Raw genomic sequence first — 25,098 nt, 5'->3', positions numbered from 1 at the left:
ATGATCCGGCATTCAAGCAGCCTGTTTACAAACCCATATGCAATTGAAGTTCTAAGGACTAAAAAAGAGGAACTTGTACATGGCATAAATGACCCAGACCAGCTCCTTCACTGGCTGATAGAAAATGGTATTTTTACCCCAGAAAAAAAACTGGTCCTGAGTTTCTATAGGACACGAACAGCAAAGAACTCTCGGGTGTTAGACATACTCATTTCTCAAGGTGAACGAGCCTGCAGGCTCTTTTTTTATCCATGTTTAAAGCAAGTGGAACCAAAACTTTACAGCAAGATAAGAAAATACGTCAGTGAAGTAAATGAAAGCATTGGAGATGCCAGAAGACAGTTGGTTGGGTATTTACTTGAAAAAGATAAAGTGTGGTTTGAAACCAGCAGCGAACAGCACCAGGGGAATAAAGACAGACCTGGGGGAAAAAAGCACAAAGGGGCTATTAAGAAGAAAGGAAAAGCAACTCCACTTTCAAGGGCAACAAAGCTTAGAAAAGATCCTGCTGCTGTTGACATCTTTGCTGCAGTAGCTAAAGGCTCCCTTCCTGAGTTAGAGAAAACACTGAAGGACAATGATCTCAATATGCTGAATCCCTCCAGTGAAACACTTCTGCACGTTGCAGCTGCTCATGGCCATCTCCCCGTCATGGCATATTTGCTCAGCAAAGGTGCAAGGACAGGTGTGCAGGACAGGAAAGGGAGAACAGCCCTGCACAGGGCTGCTGAGAAAGGCCATGGAGGGGCAGTCAAGCTGCTTCTCCGAGGCGGTGCTCCCACACACACTCTGGACATGGAAGGCAAGACACCGCTTCACTGGGCTGCAGAGAATCACCACAGCCACATAGTGAAGATGCTCCTGAAAGAAGAGGCAAGGAGCTGCAGGAATCAGCACAGCTTTTTACACATGGCAGCTCTTAGAGATGAGAGCAGCCTGGCCAAAAAGCTTTTAGAGGCTGGTGCCTCCACTGAAGGAAAGGATGAGAGAGGACAGACTGCTCTCAGTTATGCTGTTTCTCAGGGATCTGAAAACACTGCAAAAGTACTTCTAGAAGCTGGAGCCACTGTTGATTCCAACACGCTTGAAAGAGCCTTCAACAGCAACCACCCATCCATCTTCAAAATACTCTTGGAATATTCTAAAGATTTGTCTGCTGACATAATGGAGTCAGCTCTTTTTAGAGCTGTACAGAAGAATCTGCACAGTGTTGTAGCAGCTTTAATTGACAGAGGCACAGATATCAATGCCCACAACAAAAAGCATTACACTCCTTTGCTGGTGGCCTGTGAAATGGGCAAAGCGGAGTCAGCAGAAGTTCTAATGGAAAAAGGAGCAAACCTAGGAATAAGGACTCCTGCTGCAGACACAGCTCTGCACCTGGCAGTGCAGGCTGGGGCTGCTTCCATCGCAGCTCTGCTCCTGAGCAAGGGCATGGACACAAACCTCAGGAACCAGGCTGAGGAAACCCCGCTCCACGTTGCTGCCCTCTGGAATCACGGAGCACTCGTTGGCCTCTTAGTCAGTGCTGGGGCCAGAATTAACGCTGTCACCAAGGACTTTGCCACTCCCCTGCACGTCGCCAGTCAGAGAGGTCACACTGATGTTGCCCGACAACTGCTGCACCACAAAGCTCCTGTCAATGCTCAGGACAAGCAGGCAAAGTCCCCTTTACATCTGGCTGCTGAGCAGGGACACAAAACACTGGCAGAGATGCTCCTGAAGGCCAGAGCTGACCCCAACGCACAGGACAAGGAGAAGAAAACTCCCCTGCACGCTGCAGCTCTGAGAGGACACCTCAGCATCGTGGAATTGCTGTTGGCTAAGAAAGGGAGAGCTGGAGCTAAGGACATGGATGGATGCACCCCCCTGCACTATGCCACCATGAAAGGGAACACAGACATCCTAAAACTTCTCCTGGCCTCGGGGAAAAATAAAAATATCAACGACAGAAACGTCTGGAGGAAGACAGCCCTGCACATTGCAGCAGAGTACGGACATGGAGAGCTGATAAATCTCCTCCTGAGGCACGGGGCTGCCATCAACGCCTGGGACAGCAGCAGGGACACTGCCCTGCACTGCGCCTGCAGGGCCGGGCACCTCAGCGCTGTCAGAGCCCTCCTCAGCGGGGCACGGCGGGAAAAGGCAAATTTACTCGCTGTCAACAGCCTCAGAAAAACCCCACTGCAAGTAGCGGAGTTGAACAAAACAGAAAACCAGGCTCAAATTTTAACACTGTTGAGAAAGAAAATGTTAATAACAAAATGAAGATGTAAAGGAAAAAAACTTTACATTTAAGTGCAGAATTCTCTTTAATGTAATTTGGATAGTCCTAATGTGGAATATGATTGAGAATTATGCTTGAGCTGGCAGAATTAAATTAGCAGAGGTGATCTTGGGAAAAAAGGATCTTAAAGACACTGTTAAACTTTAAAGTACTGATTAGTCTTCTGCTTCTCTCATGAATCACATATTTGGGACCTATATAAAATGTTCTTGCCTTATAAACATTGTGTTTGAACTCTTCTGGTATAAATCAAGACAAAGACAGAAAATATCTTTTCATATATCTGTGAATATCAGCCTGTATGGATAGCTTAGTTAGGCATTGTTTGGCAAAATTCACAAGTTAAAAAAATCTATTATGAATAGGAAGATGTCTGTATTTCCTCAAGGTATTCCCAAGACTACAACAATTATTAACAATTATTTTTCTTTCTATCTTTTGTTATACCATTGTCTGGATTTTGCATTTTTAGATAGGGAGAACAAAAACCAACATTTGCCATTTATTAAATTCACTTTCATTCCAGCACAAAGATAAAATATGTAGAATAAAAAGGTTGCAACAGAGTTTCTTGGTTCAAAATATTTGTATTGATATGACAACACAAATATAAACAGAAACACTTTCTGAATCAACAGAAAGTTCTCTGGGGTTATTTCCCTAATAATGATAATCAACCCTTACACTTCCCTTCAGATTACAAACCATGTTACCACAAACACCCAAACACCTTTTGAGAAATGAAACACAGATTTAAGAATGCATGAGACTAAAGCTGATTTTTGTTATCGATAAAACAACACTTTAAGCTGACCCTTGCAATGCCTGGTGAAGGAACAGACATCACCACAAACTTGAAGGACCTAGGGGCACAGAGCCCATGTAGGCTCAGAGGATCACAGACCATTTGGGATGGAAAAGACCTCCAACATCACCCAGTCCAACCTGTGAGCAATCATCACCTTGTCAACCAGAACACTGAGTACCACGTCCAGCCTTCTCTTAAACACCTCCAGGGATGGAAACCCCATCACCAACCTAGGCAGGGTGTTCTAATGTTTAATCATTTCTTCTGTGAAGAATTTTTTCCTTAAATCCAATCTAAACCTCCCCTGGTGCAACTGGAGGCCGTTTCGTCTTGTTCTGTCCCTTGCTCCCTGGGAGCTGAGCCTGATCCCCAATGCGGCTCACCCTCCTGACAGGGAGCTGTGGAGAGAGAAAAGTCTGAGTCTCCTTTTCTCCAGGCTGAACCACCCGAGCCACTCCTCACACTTGTACTGAGGCCCTTCCCCAGCTCTGGACACCTCCAGCCCCTACATGTCCTTCTTGCAGTGAGGGGCCCAGACCCGCACACATCTCTGAGGGTGTCCCTCACCACTGTGTGCTCCAGCACCCACATCTCTGAGGGTGCCCCTCACCACTGTGTGCTCCAGCACCCATATCTGAGGGTGCCCCTCACCACTGTGCTCCAGCACCCACATCTCTGAGGGTGCCCCTCACCACTGTGTGCTCCAGCACCCACATCTCTGAGGGTGCCCCTCACCAGTGTGTGCTCCAGCACCCACATCTCTGAGGGTGCCCCTCACCACTGTGCTCCAGCACCCATATCTGAGGGTGCCCCTCACCACTGTGTGCTCCAGCACCCATATCTGAGGGTGCTCCTCACCACTGTGCTCCAGCACCCACATCTCTGAGGGTGCCCCTCACCACTGTGCTCCAGCACCCACATCTCTGAGGGTGCCCCTCACCACTGTGTGCTCCAGCACCCACATCTCTGAGGGTGCCCCTCACCACTGTGTGCTCCAGCACTCACATCTCTGAGGGTGCCCCTCACCACTGTGTGCTCCAGCACCCACATCTCTGAGGGTGCCCCTCACCAGTGTGTGCTCCAGCACCCACATCTCTGAGGGTGCCCCTCACCACTGTGTGCTCCAGCCTCCCACCGCCGCCTCCCGCACTCCCCTCAGGCCCCGCCTGACTGTCACCCCTTTCCCCTTGGCTCTCAGCCCAGCCATGTCTCCTCAGCGGTGGCCATATCCCATCAGTCCGTCCATGCCCCCTCAGCTCCCGGCCATGTCGCCCCTGTTCTCGGCCATGTCCCCTCAGTCCGGCCGTAACCCGTCAGCGGCGGCCATGTCCCCTCAGTCCAGCCGTGACCCCCCACTTCTAGGCCATGTCCGCCGACTGCCCGGCCCTGTCCCTCAGCTCGCCGCCCGCTCCAGCCGCCCTGCGCTCCGCCTACCCCAGCGCCATCTCCGCCTCCGCTCCTCGGGGCGCTGCTCCCGCCCATCTCCGGGCACCGGGTCCGCCCCTTCCCGCGATAGCGCCGGGCCCGCTGTCATGGCGGCGGCGGAGGAGCCCGAGGTGGACATCGAGGGGGACCCTGCGGCCGCGCCGGGGTGAGTGAGGGCCGCGAGGGGCTCGCTGCGGCTCGGCCGGCGCGCCCCGTGCCCCGCGGCGGGCGGGGCGGCGTGAGGGGAGAGCCGCTCCTGAGGGGGCGGCCGGGGCCGGGCGCTTCCCGCCGCTCCGGGAGAGACCTTGGAGTGTCACGGAGTGCCCGTGGAGAGGGGCAGCGCCGGTGCGGGACATCGTCGGGAAGGGCACTGAGAACGGGGCTGTGATAGCGCTGGTGTGAGGAGAAGCGCCGTGATGCGATTCCCCCCAGAGCCCGGAACAGCGCTGCGAGGCTGCTGGGAAAATCCTTAAAATACCCATGGAGAAGGTGCTGGGTTGTGTAACTGTGTTAGCGAGGGAGGCTCAGGAAGCTGAACGCCCGGAGGGAGGTGCAGAAAACGGGTTCATAGAATCATGGAATGTTAAGGACTGGAAGGGCCCTTAAACGTGTTCTAATCCCAATCCCCTTGCCGCGAACAGACATGTCTTCCACTAGACCAGGTTGCTCAAGGTTTTATTCAGTCTGGCTTTGAACGCTGCCAGGGCTTGGGCATCCACAATCTCCCTGGGTAACCTGTGCCAGGGCATCACCATCCCCAAGTAAAGAATTTCTTCCTAGTATCTAACCACATTTTTCCCTCTTTCAGTTCGTACCCAATAAGTCCTTGTCCTATCACTACAGTTCCTGCAAAGAGTCCCCCTCCAGCTTCCCTGTAGCTCTTCCAGACAGTGGAAGTTTGCTATCAGGTCTCTACACCAGCTTCTCTTCTCCAGGCTGAGCAGCCCCAGCTCTCCCAGCCAGTCTTTGTAGGGGAGGTGCTCCAGTGCTCTTATCAACGTCGTGGGCTTGCTCCAGCACTTCCATGGCATTCTTACGTTGGGGACCCCAGAGCTGGATGCAGCACCTCACTCCAGGTGAGGTCTCACCAGAGCAAAGCCCTGCTGGCCGCGCTGTTTCGATGCAGCCCAACATTCCAGTGGCTTTCTGGGCTCCAGCAGATTCACAGATAAGGGATGCTGAAGTGAGTAGGCAGTGACTGCAATGCCTCAAACCCAGCACTTGCAGGTGCTGGAGAGAATGAGAGGTTTGTAGCAGAGACGCTGCCCTCAAATAGCCCCTGCCACTGCTGCAGACAGGCTGCTGGCAAAGGGGCCTCTTGATCCCACCCTCTGCAGGGTATGCTCAAAAAGAAGCAGGAGTTGTATTGATCTCTGGGCATGGAGACTCATCCTGATCCTTTATCCTATAAAGAGATGTTTGAAGTGCTGCACGAAGCAGTTCAGAGCAGTAGGTGAGTTTAATTTAGTAGCACTGCAGGGAATATAGGGCTGATTAGTCTTCAGACAAGACAATGTTCTGGAAGTAAAGATTTTTGAAAACAAGTACTTACACAAATTGCTAAGGAGATCTTATGCTGCATGAAAATAAAAGGAAGTTGATCAATGACATTAATCAGTGACAGATCTCTAATTAGTAGTTATTTGCAGAAAAGATTAAATATAAACTGAATGAAGTCTCTATGAGCTTGAGATAAAATATTGGGAAGAAACTCTGCCTGTGTAAGGGTGGTGAGCCCTGGCCAGGTTGGACAGGGCTTGAAGCAACCTGGTCTGATGAGAGGTGTCCCTGTCCATGGCAGAGGGTTGGAATGAGATGATCTTCCAACCAAAGCAGTCCCAGATTTTAATCTATGGTTCTAACAACCCTGTATGACAGGATTCTATGAAACCTTGTGCAAGCAGGAGCTCTCCTCAGCAGGAAAAGCAGTTTGCCTTTACAAGAAAATGCTTTTACCTTATTGGGGGTAAGATGTAGAAATGTTAAGTGGAGATAATACAACTCAATGACATTCAATATTAAAAATACAATGGTTCTGAACACTTGACTCTCTTTCAGAGATCATGAAAACACAGCATCAAGCCTGCTGCAGGATCACTATCTTGATTCATCTTGGAGAACTGGCAACAGCCTTGTAAGTATTTTTTTAATCAATGCTGCTTGTAGCAAGGTTATCAGAGGTTGTGTTCTCTCTTCCCTCCAGGTACATGCTCTTTTAGGTTTTTAACCACTGCTTCTTCCTTACTTTTACAAACTATTTCTTGTCAGTACTCAAGTACAGTGTGACAGAATTGAGGTATTAAAATGTGTTTTTGCTGTTTGCAGCCCTGGACGTTGGACAGCAGCATTAGTGAAGAAAACAGGGCTGTCATTGAGAAGATGTTGCTGGAAGAAGAGTATCCTTTTGCTGGTTTGGTTTTATATTTTCTTGTAGAATGCTAAAAAGCCTCCTATTTCCAAAAGAACTGGACAAATCTTTGCCTGTTAAGGTGACTGAAGCCCTATCAACTTCTAGGTAGATTGCAGAAATCCTGCTGTAGAAACTGTAGTATTTATTTCTACAGCTGGGTAATTCTGAAGCAGTGTAGTTTACCTGATTATTAAAATTCTCACATGTAAAAATATCTCTGATGCTTTGGAAACTTACTTAATGACTATTTCAGATATTATTTATCTAATAAATCACTTTCTGAAAAAATATGGCTCAACCAAAAAGAAGTGGAGAAAAGATCTATGAAAAGGTAAGATCTGTCTGGGAAAAATTCTTAGCTGAGTAGAAATGAAAAGTCTTTCTAAAATTCTTCTTATTTGGTGGATATGCACCAGCAGCACAATTACTAATTTTTATTTTCACTCTTGCATTTGCAGCCCGCATAAGAAAACTGGAAAAGTCATGTATGTACATTTTAATGATTGAATTGCATTTATAAGTATGGTGTCTGATTTTGTTAAGTTACCAGATACTATTTTAAAAAAAATTAAAGTTTTTTTTGTTGGGCTGTAAAAAATTATTTAAGAGACCTTTCAACAAAAAGAAATATTGTTGTGTGTAACGAGAGGCTAGAGTAAACCAGGTTTTGGGGAGCTTTTTGGTAGCACAGTGGTCTTTATGATAAAAATTTGTTAATCCTAGTTGCCTTTTCACCTTTTCTGTTGCCTGCTTTGATGTATTTCTGTGCCATTGGTCACTGATGAATACTGAGTTGCCTTGAATCTTCCATCGTGATGGAGAAGATGATGTGATTCTCAGTATTTTATTTATGAGTCACATTCATGTTTAGAGCAATACTTTGAGTTTTGCCAAAGATGGGGAGTAGTCCTCCTGTCAGAGGGTGCCTTGAGTGACTGGGATTGGAGAATATTTGGATTTGGTAAATCACTGATTTCTGCTTCCTGCATTCCCAGGGTGCGTTCGCCCACAAAATCACCTGGCTGTTCCTTGAAGTGGACATCAGAGGAGAAAGAGCTGTTTGAACAAGGACTGGTGAGTTTGTTTATAAATATAAAATATTTTAAATTGAATTAATGAGTTTATCTTGAACAGCAAAGTAGTTGACATGAATAAACATGTTGTATAATCACAATGCTGCATTAACTATGAGAAGTATAGTATAGTGTGTTCTGAAGGCAAATCAGGTAATAAAGTAAAATTCTTTACTGTTGTAAGGTTTGCAGAGATTATATGGTGGTGCCAATTGTAAAAGGGTTTGCTTTGCCAACCACAAGGATTCCTTGGGGTACCAGGCAGCAGAGTGCCTGAAATGGGTGAAGAAGATCCTTCAGTTAAGAATAACAATAATTCTTACTACTGAATGCAGTTTCCTTCTTGGCAGAACATAAACAGTGAGGCTCTTTACCATGGGTTTGCTGTAGTGTTTGTGCATTTTAATGAATAATGAGGTTTTGAGCTCATTTGACACGTGCAGTGCCATGTCTGGGATGTCACAGTTGGGGTCACTTCCACGTGCTTTGTTGCTTCAGGTGAAATTTGGCCGCAGGTGGACGAAAATTGCCAAACTGATCGGCACTCGAACGGTTCTGCAAGTCAAGAGCTATGCTCGGCAGTACTTCAGGAACAAGGTAAATGGAGCATCCCTGGGGCTGCCAAAAGGTGTTTGCCCACGGGTAGCTTGGTCTTAATCTGTCTTTTCAGGGCACTACTATCAAAGCAGGTACTTTAATCATTCCCTTATTCAGAGAAGTGGAATATCGTGAATTTGCAGATTTAAATGTGAAGTCAGACCTGATTTCAAATTCCTAGAGTGACCACTGGTTTTATTGCTGGTATAACTAAGCAATAAATGCAGTATAATTGTGGTCCTTTACACTGTTGGTTGTTATTTTGAAAATACTGGTTTTCTACTACACAGCTCTTTCTGCTGTGTGTTGTAGTTTTAGCTTCAGCCTTATTTGAGATTTCATGGGCTTTAAGAAGAAATAACTACTTTCTAGGGCTTTTTGACTGGAAATACATGCAAATTTATACTTCACCTAAAGTATATTTATAATGCTGTGTAAAAGTCAGTTGCAATGGATTAAATTAAATTAAAATGATAAATTGAAAAAGAAACACTTCAGAATATCTGCTGTTCAAATTAAACAGTCCTGATTATTTGGGAGGCAGATGATTTTGGCTTGTTTTTCCCTCCTAAAAGTGATTTATATTTTCCTAAGGCAAAAAATGGTGACTCAGAAAAAGAAGAGCAAAGTCAGTGTGGGAGCAGCCTTCCCATGGAAGATGGGGCAGGAATGGAAGCTGGAAATTTGAGAGGCCGTGCAGACCCCAACCTGAATGCGGTGAAAATCGAGAAGCTGTCAGATGATGAGGAAGTGGACATAACTGATGACATGGATGAACTGCTCACTCCTGCCTTCCAGCAAGAAACAGGAAAATCTGAATTATCTGTCATCCCAAAAAGTCCAGTTGAAGAAACAAAAGCAGTGGAACAAGGTTTTTCATCTGCTGGCCACAGTTCTGCAACTGATTTGCCTAAAGAAGATCCTCAGCACACCAGGCCAGAGACAGTGGATGCGTTGGTATTTCCTGCTGTGGCAGCAACGTGTTCCCAGCACCTGAATGGGGATAAATCTGTGAATTTGGATTACCAGCAGTACAACAATCTTGTTGAGAAAGCTGAGCAAAGTGGACCAGTCACATGTCCTGCACAAGGAACCGATCAGGAGCTCAGTGAGGAGCAAAGAGACCTGGCTGATAATGGATTGCTTTTTCCTTCTCCCTGCCAAGTGGATGAAGATCACCAAGAGGAAGCAGAGGAGCTGAAGCCACCTGATCAAGAAGTGGAGGTTGACAGAAGCATCATTCTGGAAGAAGAGAAGCAAGCTATTCCCGAATTCTTTGAAGGGCGCCAGGCCAAAACACCAGAGCGTTATTTGAAAATCAGGAATTATATTTTGGATCAGTGGTGAGATGCATTAATTTCTTTTACTGAAATAAGTGATTAAGATGTCCTGGTCTGATGTAGTTAAAACACTACTTAGCACTAATAGCTTACTTCTCAATAGAGTGAAATTAATTGTATGGTAGCTTGCCAGTGAAGAGCATTCATTATTAATACTTCTTTTGCATCTTCCTGATTTTTTTCTCTGGCATTCTGGAAGATGAGCAATGAAAATACTTCGAAGCATTAAGAAAATGAATGTTCTGTACCAGAACAGGCTGCATTTATTTTGGCTGTGGTATTTCCTTGCCATTTTTGCCATCCTATGCATAAGAATGGTCTTAACAAATGGTTCCTTAAAATAACCAATGGCATTAATTCTGTAGCCTTGCCTTTACAGAAAGGCAGCAAGAGGCAATAGTCTTGAGCTAGAGCACATAGTGTTGACCAAAGGAATGCCTCAAATTAAGAATCAATTGGGAGTGGTGCTTGTGCACTTAAATATTTTATATTCCATCTGCACAGGAGTGGTGTAAGGAAACATAGTGACTTGTAGTAGAAGGCTCAAGATAATTTGGTTGCCAGTTTTGGTTTGTACTTGCTTTGAAGCAGAAAGAATTACTGAGTTTAACTCCGTCCTCATTCAGTTGTTTTGTACTCTGACAGCTTCTAGTTGCAAAGAGAGACTAAAATTCCATTCGACACCAGAGAAGTGTTGAACTGAGAAGATTCAGTGTCTGCTTAAAGGAAGGAATAAATGCACAGAGAGTGGAAACAGGACCTCAGTTAAAGTCCCCCAGTTCCTTCATCCCCTGTGGTTTGTTCTGCTGTTTGACCAGGTGCTGTGCTTTGTTTTAGGGAAAGATGCAAACCCAAATACCTGAACAAGACCTCGGTGCGGCCCGGCCTGAAGAACTGCGGGGACGTGAACTGCATCGGGCGGATCCACACCTACCTGGAGCTGATAGGAGCCATCAACTTTGGCTGTGGTAAAGATATTTCTGTAAGAACAGTCAATAAAGAGCCTCTTCTGGTGCAGTGCTGAAGGACCTGCCCCATGTTAGGGTGTGCTGCTCACACAGAGCATGCACATTCATCCTTGCTAGGAAGGACCTTCTGACAGATCTTCCCTCATAACTTTGGAAAATCTAGAAGAGCTTGTAACCTATGAACAGGATTAGAAATTTTAGGCTTACACAAACTTTCTATTTTTTATTTTTATTTCCCTTTCCTCATGTTTAATGACACACCAGTTGGTGGGATGTTTGTTTTGTTTCATACTTTTCTGTGTGTCCTGATACCAGCTGTGTCTGAAATTCTGCCCTTCTTCTTATTAGGTAGAATTCAAGTAATTGTTTCTTTTCCCACACTAAATTATAACTATTTTCTAGATAAACACCAATGCCTTCATCCTCAGGGCTAGTTTTTAAACAATTCAAGTGTTAAAATTAGGTGAACTGTTAAAAGTAGTGAATATGCATCTCTAACTTGATGTTGGTTTAGAGGCTGTGAATGGATTTTGGTTCAAAGCTGAATGACAGTCACCTAGGAGAGGAGCAATGTCCTGCAATTACATTTTGTCCAAAATAAAGTTTTAAAAAATTATTTAGAAAGAAGAAGGAGGAGAATGGGAGGGTTTGTTGTTTTAAAAGTGTAGTGGGAGAGGGCTACATCACCACTCAGAATTACGACCATCAAGAGATGTCTTTGCTGTCAGGGTTCTGTTTGCTTCCTCCCTGTGCCATTTGCTGTTGTCACTTAGCCGTGTCATTCCTGTGTGTGTGGCAGTGCTGAGCAGCCCTGAGCTCTGCTGACACGGGAATTGTCCCCTGTGTGTCCTGCAGAGCAGGCCGTGTACAACCGGCCCCAGCCCGCCGACAGGAGCCGCTGCAGGGAGGGCAAGGACACGGTGGAAGCCTATCAGCTGGCCCAGCGCCTGCAGTCCATGGTACAGCCCATGGGGGGGCAGCGGGGACGAGGGGAAAACCCTCCCAGCTTGCATTTATTTGCAAGCCAGGGCACCTCGGGGCATGTCTCCTCTCACTCAGGTTGCAGTTTCCTTAAGGGTGCCCTGTGATTCAGATGTCAGTCTTGGTACAGGTGTCTCACACACACTCACATGTTCAGGTCCTTCACTCCAGCTGTCTTGCAGGCCTTCCCCTGCAGCCTGAATCCCCTCTTCCCCATAATTTGTTAGCCACAAAATAGAGAAGTGCATTGCAGTCAATACAGTAGGTATGTGTTATGGCTTACTGAGAGCCCTATGCACACAATTAAATGCAGCAGTAACTCATTTATAACTGCATGAATTACCAAGGCTTGCCAGAGTTAATTTTTATATTCACACTTAATGTAGCATTTTTAAGTACTTCACAGCAAAGTAAATCAGTTGATGAGAGGAGAACTAAATCAATCCCACATTAAAAATAATAAATTGAAATGTAAAGAACTGTAGCATACACTAAATGTAAACACACTGAGTTTATAGCTTTGTGTGTTGTCTGAGCATTAATTCAGAGCTGGATATCAGTGCTCTGGTGCTGTCAGGAGTGCTGATATTCCATGGAACACTAACAGGCTTTACAGCCTTAAACCCCAAAAACTTTACTGATGATAATTCCTGACAGATTATGAACTATTTAATTCTACAGAAATCTGGGGTGTTCCTTATTTTCTGGGAACGTGTTGGAGTGTCAGTGCCATTCCTGGGGCAGTGACCTCTTGGACAATGTCCTTTTGGCTGCCTGGCTGAAGGAAATGCAGTTTTTCCAGGGTGATTTGACTCATGGTGGTTTCTTGCCTCAGCGCACGAGAAGACGGCGAGTGCGGGACCCGTGGGGAAACTGGTGTGATGCAAAGGATTTGGAAGGACAGACATTTGAGGTAACCCTCCTGTGTTTTAAACTTACCTTAAATCATCAGTTCCTGCTAATTGCTGGTAGGTGCTGTTGCATCAAACAGACAAGGGAACAGTTGTGTCTTAGGGATTTAACCTCTCTTGTGGAAGTGTAATTTGAAACTGCTGGACAGCTCATCTTCATGCTGATTAATACAGCTGCATTTGGGGTTTGCAAAGGGGTTTTATGCCCATAAAACTCGTTGCCTTGTCTTGTAGGAGATTTCATGACCCGTTGCTTTCAGTTAACTGCCTTTAGGGTAACGGTAGGGCATGGGAGAATAACATTTAAATGTTATTTTTTCAGCCCTGTATGGTTTCCTTGTGCTCATTATGCAGGTGATAATGAGTTCCTAATATTAATTCTGCTACTAGCAATATCCCCAGTAATACTGTGGTTTATTAAGTGCTTAAAAAATTCATGCAACGTTAAATATTTTATGGGAGAATTGGAAAGAAAATGCATGTCTGTTCCTACAATTACAAATTACATCAAAAGTGAAGAATTATAAACATCCAATTTTCCTGTATACAAAGCCCTCTTAATTTTCAACCTTTCAGTAATTGCCTGTAACAATTACTTCTGTAATGGTATCATGCCATACCTATTTTTGAGTAACTGTGGGTTAATAATTCCAACACTTCCTGTAAAATACATATTTGAATGGAAACAAAGGTTGAAAATATCCCTAAGGAGGGGGCATGATAAATTCTGGCTGTGGTTAGTAATGGCAGATGGTCACACCTGGTTTTACACCTGGTTTGTGATGTGGGCTGTGATTTTACTGAATTTGAATGATTTGGAGAGTGAGAGATTTCTCTTATCAGGCACCTTGTGGACCTGATCTCAGATTGTCATTCCTTACACACTGCTTGGTTCTGCCATGGCTGTTGCCTCTATTTTGAGTAGTCTTGTAATACACAGATTAAGAGGGCAGGGATATCAAGAATTTATTCTGGGCTGGTTTTGCAATCAGGGCTGAAAAAGCACTTCAGCCATTGAAACATTCAATTTTTTAAAAAATCTTTTCAGCATCTCTCAGCTGAGGAATTAGCAAGAAGGAGAGAGGAAGAAAAACTGAAACCTGCAAAGTCTTCTAAAGGTTCAAGACAAATCAAAAGGTATTTGATCACATTGTGTTCAAACATAGATCTGCCAGAAATGGAACAATGTCCTGTGTAGTGTCAGGCTGGAACCCTGCACAGCATTAATATGTATCCTGGTCTGGAATAGCAGGGATGCTTTTCAGATGTTCTGTGTTGGAATTCAGGAGTGTGGGAAGTGATGTTTTGGTATTTGGTGGAAGCCATCCTAATGTGGGATGAGAAAATCCAGTGAAGACAACAAGGTTATTCCTCCTCTGCCAAGGAGACAGTGGGAAACTTGAAAAGTTTCCTGACTGTCCTACATCTTTAGAGAAATTTTCTTTCATTTTATAGTTCCTTTGATCCCTTTCAGCTGATACCGTGCTGTTTGTTCTCGGAAGAAAAGCAGGTATGTACCTCTGAGTGAATTACTGAGAAAGCTCCATTGCTTGGGTTACTTTTCTTATCATTGTGTTTATCATTTCAGGAACCCTTTCAGGTGAAAGTGTCTTCTGAAGCACTTTTAATAATGGATTTGGTGAGCATTAAGTTTTATCTTTCAAAAAGCTGTGATGTGTGTGCTGTGGGTTTGTTTTGTTGTTGTTTTTTTTTTTTTTTTTTAATGAGCAACATAACAAGACAAAGAAAATAAAACAGGGAAGCTGTGGCTGCTGCATCCCTGGAAGTGTTCAAGGCCAGGTTGGGTGGAGCTCTGAACAACCTGTTCTAATGGAGGGTGTCCCTGTCCATGACAGGGAGGATAATGAGATAATCATTAAGGTTCCTTTCAACCCAAACCATTCTGTGATTTTTTTCCAGTCAGACCTAGAAGTCTGAGAATCTAGTATTAAATAAAGCCCCTAAAATGAATGGGTTTTGTATTGTGCTTAATATACAACTATTGACCTTCTAGAAAAACTAATAAGAGCTTTGCTACTTTACTGAGAGTTTTACTACTTACTACTCTCTATCATACTTTAAATCTAATTTGCTTAAAGCTACTTTCTGAAACAGACTGCCCTTCTGAAATCTATGGCTTCATTTTCTCCCAGTCTGGAAATTGATTTTGTGTTTGCAGAGCAATGTGTAGGGTTTTTTTTTTCAAGAATAACAGGCTGTACCAAAATGTGTGCAGTTGTTCAGCACTGCCCAGGCTGCAGTTTTTGAACTTCCATACACATTGCCTTCTGTATGGAAGTGTTGCCTTCTTGCACTACATCTGTGGTGTGTATATAATGAGCAAATTTAATCTTTTCTGTTTGCTTTAAATGGAAGTACTGGGTATTTGAGAGTCTTGAGTTGTCTTGAGTTTTCCTTCTGCATATCCTTGAGAAGTCAGTGCCTTGTGAGAAATCCCACTTTGGACTTTCCTACTTGTCTGATCTCATTCCAGCACTCTCACGTGTCTCTGGCAGAAGTGATTGGGCTGCTTGGTGGAAAGTACTCTGAAGCTGATAAAATTGTGGAAGTAAGTGTTTGTCTTTTCACATTTTCTCTATTATATTAAAACTGAAATGATCATAGTTAGACTTTGAATAGATGTAACTTATTTCTAAAAGGCAATTAATTAAATATATTAAAGTTGAAGTTCATTACTGTAATCTTGAAATATGAAAGTCAAGCTTATATTCAAATGTCAACTGCATCATGAGGAAGATCTAGTGAATGCCTCTTAAAACTCTGTAAGTTTTCTGTAACTGATTCACAAAATTCACAGAATCACTGGGTTGGAAGAGACCTTCAAGATCATTGAGTCCAACTCATGCCCTAACACAACTAAACCCTGGTACATCCAGTCTGTTTTTAAACACACCCAGGGATGGTGACTCCACCACCTCCCCAGGCAGCCATTCCAGAACTTTATCACTCTTTCAGTGAAAAACTTTTTCCTAATATCCAATCTGTATTTCCCTTGGTGCAGCTTGGGGCTGGGTCCTCTGGTTCTGTCAGTGCTGCTTGGAGAGAGCCCAACCCCACCTGAGCACAGGCACCTTTCAGGGGGTTGTGGAGATTGATAAGGTCATCCCTGAGTCTCCTTTTCTCCAGGCTGAGCACCCCCAGCTTCCTCAGTGGTTCCTCACAGGGTTTGTGTTCCCAGCCCCTCTCCAGCCTCGTTACCTCCTCTGGATGCACTCAAGTGTCTCAACGTCCTTCCCAACCCAAACTGAGGGGCTAGAACTGGACACAGCACTCCAGGTGTGCCCTCCCCAGTGCTGAGTACAGGGGCAGAATGACCTCCCTATTCCTGATCCAGGCCAGGACACCATTGGCCTTCTTGGCTCCCAGGGCACACTGCTGGCCCGTGTGCAGCCAGCTGTCAGCCAGTACCCCCAGGTCCCTTTCCTCCCGGGCCCGTCCAGCCACACTGTCCCCAGCCTGTAGCACTGCAGGGCTCACTGTGGGGAGAATGCAGGACTGGGCCCAGTAACCCCCTGCAGCCTGATGGAGGCTCCTTGCACTGGTGCAGCCGGAGGTTCTTTCCCCAGGTGTGTGCAGCAGAGCCGTGCAACAGCCTGAGCACAGGCCTGCAGTGCGAGATGGACCCGGTGTCCCAGACGCAGGCCTCGGAGTCGCTGGCGGCCAGGGGCTTCCAGGTGATCGGCTGGTACCACTCCCACCCCGCCTTCGAGCCCAGCCCCTCCATCCGCGACATCGACACGCAGGCCAAGTACCAGGTACAGCAGAGACACACAAACACCCAGCAGCAGCCTAAAGCCTCCCTGGGCTTTGCACTGCTGCACCAGTGTGTCTTGCACCAGCTCAGTGTGAATTGACAGAAAAGCTGTTCTTTAGGTTTCAGCTTTGCTGCTCTGAATAAGACTGGATTTTTGGATATGGTGTTTTTGGTGTTTTTTAGAGCTATTTCTCCAGGGGTGGTGCCATGTTCATCGGGATGATCATAAGCCCTTACAACAGGAATAATCCTCTTCCCTATTCCCAGATCACCTGTCTGGTCATTAGTGATGAGATCAGTTCTGATGGTTCCTATCGTAAGTACCCCTGTTTAATCCAGTGTCTTAATTCTTTGGGTGCTAAGGGGAAGATGTCTGGTTTTGAACCTGAGAAATCAGTATTTATGTATTTATATTGGTAATATGATGGCATTATATAAATGGTGTCATTTATAATGGTAACATGTGCTGGATAAACCCAGGAATTTCACTAAGAATAAACCTGTGGGTTGTCTGTGCTGTCAGGATAGGAATATGCAACTATAAATACATACAAGATTGATCTTCTGTGTTAGTAGTTCCCACAATTCCTCAAAGAAATGAAAGGGTTGGGACACAAGTCCCTGTTATTTACATACAGAATCCATGTGAACAGCTTAGAAACTGTTTTCCATGTCTTACTTGGCCTGCATTACAACATTCTGAACATATTCTCTGCTCAAGGAGACTGAAGTAAATAGCAAAGAATTGGCTGCTACAGTGGTCAAAAACTCTTAATTTTTGAGTAACTTGGCATTCAGCAGGTCAGAGGATCAAAGAAATGTGCCAGCTGTCCAGGAGAACACAAGGCATGAAAGCTGAAACAGTGCTGGCATGAACCCCCACCTAAGGGAACAAATTCCTGATTAAAAATACCATTGGCATTTCATGAAAACAGGGTCTTTTCCTTTCTTGAACAGTTAAGGACATAGCACATAAAATTTGCTGTATTGCAAGTGATGGTCAGATCTTCTACTCTTTTCCTAACATGGATTTGAGGAAAATTCCCCTGATAACAGTAGATGGTTCTGGTACCTGCCTGTTCTTTCTCCTTCTCCCTCTATAAAGTCCTGTTTTTTGCATCCACACTCCAAGGGTTCCAGTTCTCTTGGCACAGGTGTAGCCAAGCCCTTGTGAGCCCACAGTTCCCTCTGTTTTTTCCAGTGGAAGCAGACAAGGGAGCCCATCTGCCTGGAGCCTCACTGCAGTCCTGGGGCAGTGGCAGCAGTGGCCACATCTGTGCCCCAGTTCCAGTTTACCACCCTGAGACTCCTGCACTTTTATCCTCTTCTCCCACACATCCCAACTATGAGGGGGGGAGTTAAAATACTGACAAACTCTATTGCCCTGAGAAGTAGACATTTTTGTAGTCATGTGCATTTTCTGTCAGAAGATTTCAGATTCCTGTTTAGCTCCTGAAGTCAAGGTTTTACAAAATGCCATCTCCTCTGGCTCTTTGGAAATGATTTACTGAAATGTACAGTCTCTTTCCTCCCTGATTTTTGATAAACTAATTGTGTTCTGAAAATAACTTTCTGATGATTCTTTCCAAATATTTTCTAGAATTCTCTTCCCCCACCTGCAGTAAACTAGAAGAATTTCTTGATTTCTGAGCAAAGTTCCTTTGAAATTGAAAACAGTAGTCATCACTTCACTATCAGCCCATTCATACTGAAAAACAAAACCTTTTTTATTAATTTAATAACTATATAACTCTTACACTACAAAAGTGCAACTAAATTAGAAACACTCAATTCATTTTTTCATTTCTTGGTTTGCTGTAGATTTCTGTCCTTCTTTATGGAATGGGAATTGGCAAGGGCAGGGAGCAGAACAGATTTGTTCCTACTCCCACCAGAATTAAATTTGGAATCCAAAACACATCATCCTTTAACCTCCTTAATGTTGTCAAGTAACAGAACTACAGGCTTCTGCAGTCAACAATAAATGAGGAACAGTTATGGGAAGGGAAGGGACTGCACCTAAACTGAACAGGACAAAAAACAGTGGAGTGTAGCAGAAACACTGAATAATGATCTTCAATTGGTTGCAGGCCTGCCCTACAAATTTGAAATGGAACAGATGTTGGAGGAGCCTCAGTGGGAATTAGTATTTGAAAAAACCAGGTGGATAATTGAGAAATACAGATTTTGCCACAGGTTTGTGTCCACTTCTGTTACAACCAGCCAGGTTGGAATTTTTATACATTTATTGTTACGTTTCAGTCAAGACCCATGGCTGCTTTCTCCAGCCCTCCTGTTTGTTTTTCTTCCAACAGCAGCGTCCCCATGGATAAAATTTTTCATAGAGATTCTGACCTGACTTGTTTGCAGAAAGTAAGTTTTCTTCTCTTAACTTTTTTATAGTAGATGTTTTTTTTAAATGCAACTCTGTTTCATGTCAGAAGTCACATGGAGTTACACTTTTACAAATCAGAGATGTAAATTAATAATAATAAATTAATTTTGTGGGGCAGCTTATTTACTTTCAACACAGTGAAAATAAAGATCCTCCTCTCAGAGAGGTGGGGGTGGTTATGTGCAGACACCAAGTTTGAGGGGAATTAATGGCAATTAATTACTCAGGTCTCTCCTTAGCATTTTGTGTGCTTTCAGTGTCAAGACCTGCACATGTCTCAGGAGCAGATTTGGCCTTCCTGGTCCTTTGTTCCATCAGTAAAATATGCTGTGCCATGTTTGTCATGGATAAGTAGGAACTGTAAATTTTCCAGTCAGTGTTTTCACTGCTCTGGAGCTCTGACTAGTGGCAGCTGTACCATTATGGCACAAACAAGACACAAACTCTGCCCAAAGCAAAAGACATAAACAGAAAACTTGCACGCAGTAATTGCACACATTGATTTTTTTTTTTTGTTCCCTCTCAATACATCTTTGCTTATAAATTGTAAATCTAAACTTGAATTGGTAGAATGCTCTGAAATTCAATTGTTGGGTAATTGGTTTTAAAGACTTGGGTTTAGATCGCCCTGTTCCTTTTAAATTTACAATGGATAAACACTTTTTGTAGTGTTCATCCTAAATAGATAAATAAAAATCTCTTTGCAATACTTACCACATAAAAGAGGGGGGAAATGACAATTTGAAACAGATTTCCTTTTCTTTTGCCTAGCTTTTGGAGTGCATGAGGAAGACTTTGGGCAAGGTAACAAACTGCCTCATCGCTGAAGAGTTCTTGACTCAGATAGAAAACTTATTCCTTTCCACATACAAGAGTGAAAAAGATGCTGAAGGAAGTGAGAATGAACGTTCACATGAATTGCCAGTGTGATGGCTTTGGAATTTTGATTTCATTTTTTAATTTCTTCCCCTCCTCTCCATAATGTCAACTCTTTCAGAATTGTTATCCCTTTTGGTAGTGACTGTTAAGACTCCAGTGTCAACTCATTGTTGTGGTTGAAAAACACTTGAGAAGCTCCTAATGTGTGACCTGTGTGCCTGAGGAATGCTTAATGCTGATGAGTGCCATGGAGTTAATGATTGACCAGCCTGGTGTTTGGGAAGGAGGACACCCTGTCAAGAATGCTGTGCATCAGTCTGCAAGGAGAGCTTGTCCTCTCTCAAGTCTTTCAGTTTGGGAATTTTCTGTAATGGTTTTATCTACAAGTGCACCTCTAACTCAGAATGGATTTGTTCCTTTGCTTTAGGGAGTGTAAGTTTGAATGAGTTCACAGAAGGGAAACTTAACTGAAATGAGAGTTTTGTAGCTCAGACTTTGCTGGTGTCCAGTAAGAAGTTTCATCCAGTTGTAGCAAAACATATTGCCCAATTTCTTTTTTTACTATTATTTTTCATATTACATTTCCCCATTGATTTTGATGGTCAAGTAGCTTTTTTGGCATATTCTTTGCCATCCTACTTCTATACTGGGGAGAAAAAGCTGACAAGTTTCATGACTTCTCAGTAGTGGCTGTGCTTGTTTCCAGTGGAAATGATAACTCCTGTCTTACTACAGCTTACCTCTTTCTGACCTTCCATTCTACGGGGAGGTTTTATGTTGTTCTCCAGATCATTGTGGTTTGTCCACTTCTAATTGCCACTGTTTCCTGTGGAAACCAGAGCTCCTGATTGATGGCAAACTGAGTGTAACGAGCAGAAAAGGATTTGTGTTTTTGAACACAAAATGGATGTGTGTTTTTGATCCCCACTTTTATATTCAGAGTCTTCTCTATAATGTACAGTTCAATAGAAAAACACTTGTTTAAATCAGTTCTTCAGTTATGATTTCATACAGGTATATATTTAGATAAATCAGTCACAGATTGATCTTGATTGAGAAGTTTCCTGATTGCAACTTGGAAATGTTTCATGAGCTGTATCACTGTGAATCTTTTTAGAAAAAAATGTGCTTTAAATGTTGCTTTCTAAATACTAAGGAAACTTGACTTGTCTACAGGTATTACTGTTTCCACATGTTTATCTTGGGCAGAGTTTCTCAGAGAGGCCTAAAATATATTTGAAAGTTTCAAGCAAGACTTGGAGTTTATATCTAGAGGGGAGACAATGGACCCAATTTTTATTTTAATAAAATATGTGTGTGTGTATATATATATATATATAGTTCTACATAACATAAATGGAATTTTGAGATTTTATATGTTTCAACTTTTTGTTTGTATGAAGAGTTTGAAAAGCTTTAAAATCATGGAGTTGCATCCCAAGGAGGGAACTCCTTCATGGGAAGTTAATGTTACATTTTTATCAGGCCTCATGAGTCTCTATCACTAAGGGGAGGGAGCAGAACCTGCGCAGATGAAAATGTGAGCCCTTGAACTAAGTGATTTAAGAGCTGTGGACTCAAAAGTACTGGTGGGTGTTGTGTGCTCTCTCTATGTTCAGATGTGCTGGTGCACAGCTGTAGGTCCCACTACTGTGTGTAATTTACTACTTGGTGTATCCATCTCTCTCTCTGGCCTGTTGGCTCAGTCTGCATTTGCTCTAAACTCTCATCTCTGGGGCTTCCTGACCACCACTATTGCATGGATTCCTGGATTGAGCTACACTCCAGGTGGGAGAGCATTCCTTCTCCTCAGTGATGGGGAGTTGGGTTACAGTTTGGCAGTTTTCTGGAAAATCTCCCAGTGTCAATGTCCTGACAGTTCCAGTTAGAGCTGCTGGGAGGAGAATTTTGAACCTCTGTTGTCAGAGCACCATGAAGTAAATACTGCTCATGTTCCACATCTTATTCCCAGCCCCTTAGGGATGGGTCAGCATTACCCAGGTAGTGCTAACAATGTCCTGGCTGCTTCCCTCTTTAGTGATCACTGATGTAAAGTCACACAGTTGTATTGTTGTATTCAACAGTGGTATTATATGAGGAAATTTTTTAGGAGCCCAGACTTTTGAAGCAATTTTTCTGAGGACATGGGGCAGGATTGAGCCTTTGTTATGCACATAAAAGCTCCAGAATTCCAAGTGTTTGTTGCAGGGTGGTGTGGAGAAAATGCAATGCTTGTTCCATCAGGATCCAGTCTAGCACACAGAATTCTATAGGAATTGGAAAGAGCACAGTTGTGATGCTGAGTAATGATTTTGTTGGCAGGAGGCGGGGTAAGAAAATAAACTAACCTACTTTTCATCATTTAGTTTCACTGAGTGGTTAATGATACGAAGTTGGAAGTTGCATGCTTCCCAGGAAATAAAAACCTGTTTAACTAATATACCAGTTCTACCAAACACATTTTAGGCATGAAAATTTTGTATTAAAAAGCTTTTTTTCCCCCATCCAGGCTTTGTTTCAGTGGATCTGTGCAGACTAATATGCTGTTCCTTTCCATAGGACCAGTGTTACACCTTACCAAGTTGTTGCTCAGGACACGAGAAATTGTTGAGTAGGGGGCAGAATGATACAGTTAAAATTGGAATTCAACAGGTTAGGAAAGGAAAAAAGAAATTAACAAAAAACCCACAAAATAAACCCCAACAACCCTCTCCAAGATGTCACTTCTGGCAAATATCCCTATGGGCATTTGTTGGCTGAATCATGTTTTACTCTCCCAGTTACCAGCAGTGCTGCCTCACAGGGACACAGATCTTGTGTGCAAGGGGAGGACACAGCCCTAATTTTATTTTTTTTTTAAACTAACAAACTTGCCAAAACCAATTCAGTTGAAAAAAGCAAAATCCATAACCAAGTAAAAAGTTAACACTGTTGCCATTGATATTCATTCAGGACTTTTTTCCTTTGCTTGCTTCTCTGCTATTTCTGCCTGATGACGGACAGGAGTCTACTAATAAAGGCTGCACCTGCAATACCCAGAACGATGTGTCTGTGTTTGTAACAGCTTGGCTCCGAGGCGGGCTCTGGGATGTCTGGGTGCCGTGTCGGTGGCACTGCCCGAGTGCCAGAGTAAAGGTGCGTTCCAGCAGAGGGAGCTTTGTCACAGCTGCTGCGAGAGAGGTTCGGAACTCCTCGGAGCGCAACTCTTCTTAGCAGTGTGTTCGGTAAACTTGCGCCAGGGAGCGCATCCGGGCAGGAGGTGTTTCCCTCCGTGTTTTACAGCCGCTGTGCTTTGGTCTCCATCAGGAGATGATGCAGTGGTGCTGGGGCAGGGATGCTGGGATGGTGTTCGGCACACAGGTCACAGTCCTGAATCAGCAGTGAGGGGTTGGCAGGGGCACATCCTGGAGGAAAGGTCCCTTTCCATCAGCCACATTGCCTGCCCCGATCCGATCCAGGTGTGCTGGTTCCAGTTCTGTTACCAGATTCCTTCTGCTGTGCTGCAGAGAATCCACTCTGCTGGGTTCCAGTCTGGAAAATCTCCTAGTGTCAATGTCCTGACAGTTCCAGTTAGAGCTGCTGGGAGGAGAATTTTGAACCTCTGCTGGGTTCCAGTCAAGCTCTCCCGGATTCAGCATTACAATATTAGTGTTAATTTTTGCTTTAGCTTATTAGGTACTGAAATAAAGGGTTTGGTTACATTTGCAGGCGATGACAGTAAGATGTGAGGAGGTACAGTATTAAAATTTAAAAGAAAATTTTAAGAAAGTATTCAGAAAAGCATGCAGTGCAGAAAGGAAAAGGCAGATCACTTTTGATTGGGTGGTTATGATATCAGGAGTGACTTCAGAAAAAAAGAAAATCATGGGGGATTCTGGATCACAGATCACAGAACATTGAGGACAGAGTGGCTGTAGGGACAAGAGAGGCTGTGGAGGAGGACAGTGCACCCCAAAAGGAGGGTGTGGCACAGCAGTGCACCCCAAAAGGAGGGTGTGGCACAGCTGAGCACCCCAGGTGTCTGCACAGGAGGGAGAGGTGCTGTGCTGGTGCTGTGCAGCCCCGAGGAAGTGAGGGATAAGGGCTTCATCCATCCCCACGGGAAGCAGCCGGTGGTTTAACATCCCAGTGAACACTGTAATCACATGTGATGCTGGACAAAGTATTTAATGGCCTAGATAAAAGTATTCAGGTTGTTTAATTGCTGCTTTACATAGACCTACTGCCCTACTTTTACAAGGTTTAGAATTGTGCTGAGAAATTGTTTCCATGGAAGCAGAGATCACCAAAGAAATGATGCACTCCACATTTCCTACAGGATTATTCCTTTTACAGCCTGCTGTTCTAAATAATTAACTCTTGTAGTACTGTTGCAGCTTAGCATGGATTAAAAGAAATAATACTTGTTTTGGTGTCATAGAGGCATTACATTTTTAAAATATATATAAATATATATAAGTAGTTGGATATATACATATATACACATATATATATAGTTGGAAAAACTTGTCTTCAAAGTAAGTCCGTTCCTTCCTTATTTACAGAGGGGAAAATCCACCAGTAAAAGAAAAAGTCAATGAAGAAGTGCACTTTTATTTTGAACTATATTTCACATTTGGCATTTAAATAATGTGAAATAAAATATAGACAAGATATGAGGAGGTAGGTGATAGTTAAATGGATTTTGACTTTGAAGGAGGGATGTGAAAATTAAAAGAAAAAAGGACATTATTGTAGTGTGGGTAAATGAATGACTCAGAAATGGGAAAAGAGTTGCTAAACTATTATAGAATCATCAACATGACAAATTGACTTACCTGGCAGTTTTAATAGTGGTTTTAGCCGTAGATCTCAATTATTTTCCAAGAAAGCTAACTGCGGTTATTATTACCTGAAGGAATATCCAGATTGTGTCCTGCTTTGGCAGAGGGTATTTACATCCCATTTCCATGTGGAGCTCTGATTTTACACCTATTCCCTGGCAGGCAGGGTCCTTCCCAGTGAGCACAGAGCCACGAGTGCAGGAGCTGGCAGGCCCTGGAAGTGGGGCAGTGCTCAGGTGAGCAGCACACAGGTAGGAGCTGACTGCAAGGCACGTGGCTGGGAGTGCAGTGCACACACTGCTCTGTGGTCGTTACTGGTCTCAAAATAATGATTTATAAACAGTCTGACAGGGTTTGGCAAATCAGATGAATGGGACTGACTTAATGCAAACTGGAAAATCTTTGTCAGCTGCTGCCAAAGCACAT

At 43.8% G+C, this 25,098-nt stretch overlaps 2 protein-coding genes across 2 annotated transcripts; both read left to right on the top strand.

The window, feature by feature from the left end:
* On the top strand, positions 1 to 2,268 carry LOC129046755 (CARD- and ANK-domain containing inflammasome adapter protein-like). Its single transcript, XM_054515690.1, has one exon. It carries the CDS (start codon positions 1 to 3, stop codon positions 2,266 to 2,268), a length of 2,268 nt encoding a protein of 755 aa, XP_054371665.1.
* Positions 2,269 to 4,606: 2,338 nt separating this feature from the next.
* MYSM1 (Myb like, SWIRM and MPN domains 1) lies at positions 4,607 to 22,890 on the top strand. Its single transcript, XM_036388007.1, has 20 exons — positions 4,607 to 4,686; positions 6,579 to 6,654; positions 6,846 to 6,916; positions 7,184 to 7,261; positions 7,389 to 7,415; positions 7,926 to 8,004; positions 8,502 to 8,600; positions 9,195 to 9,943; positions 10,778 to 10,908; positions 11,764 to 11,867; positions 12,725 to 12,802; positions 13,849 to 13,937; positions 14,256 to 14,310; positions 14,389 to 14,439; positions 15,295 to 15,369; positions 16,388 to 16,576; positions 16,759 to 16,891; positions 18,666 to 18,771; positions 18,891 to 18,948; positions 19,742 to 22,890. Exons 1-20 carry the CDS (start codon positions 4,628 to 4,630, stop codon positions 19,898 to 19,900), a joined length of 2,466 nt encoding a protein of 821 aa, XP_036243900.1. The 5' UTR covers positions 4,607 to 4,627; the 3' UTR covers positions 19,901 to 22,890.
* The last annotated feature ends 2,208 nt before the right edge of the window (positions 22,891 to 25,098 follow it).

This window comes from Molothrus ater, chromosome 9 (assembly GCF_012460135.2).
Source record: "Molothrus ater isolate BHLD 08-10-18 breed brown headed cowbird chromosome 9, BPBGC_Mater_1.1, whole genome shotgun sequence".
Lineage (NCBI taxonomy): Eukaryota > Metazoa > Chordata > Aves > Passeriformes > Icteridae > Molothrus > Molothrus ater.
This window is presented reverse-complemented; position numbering and strand designations above follow the sequence as displayed.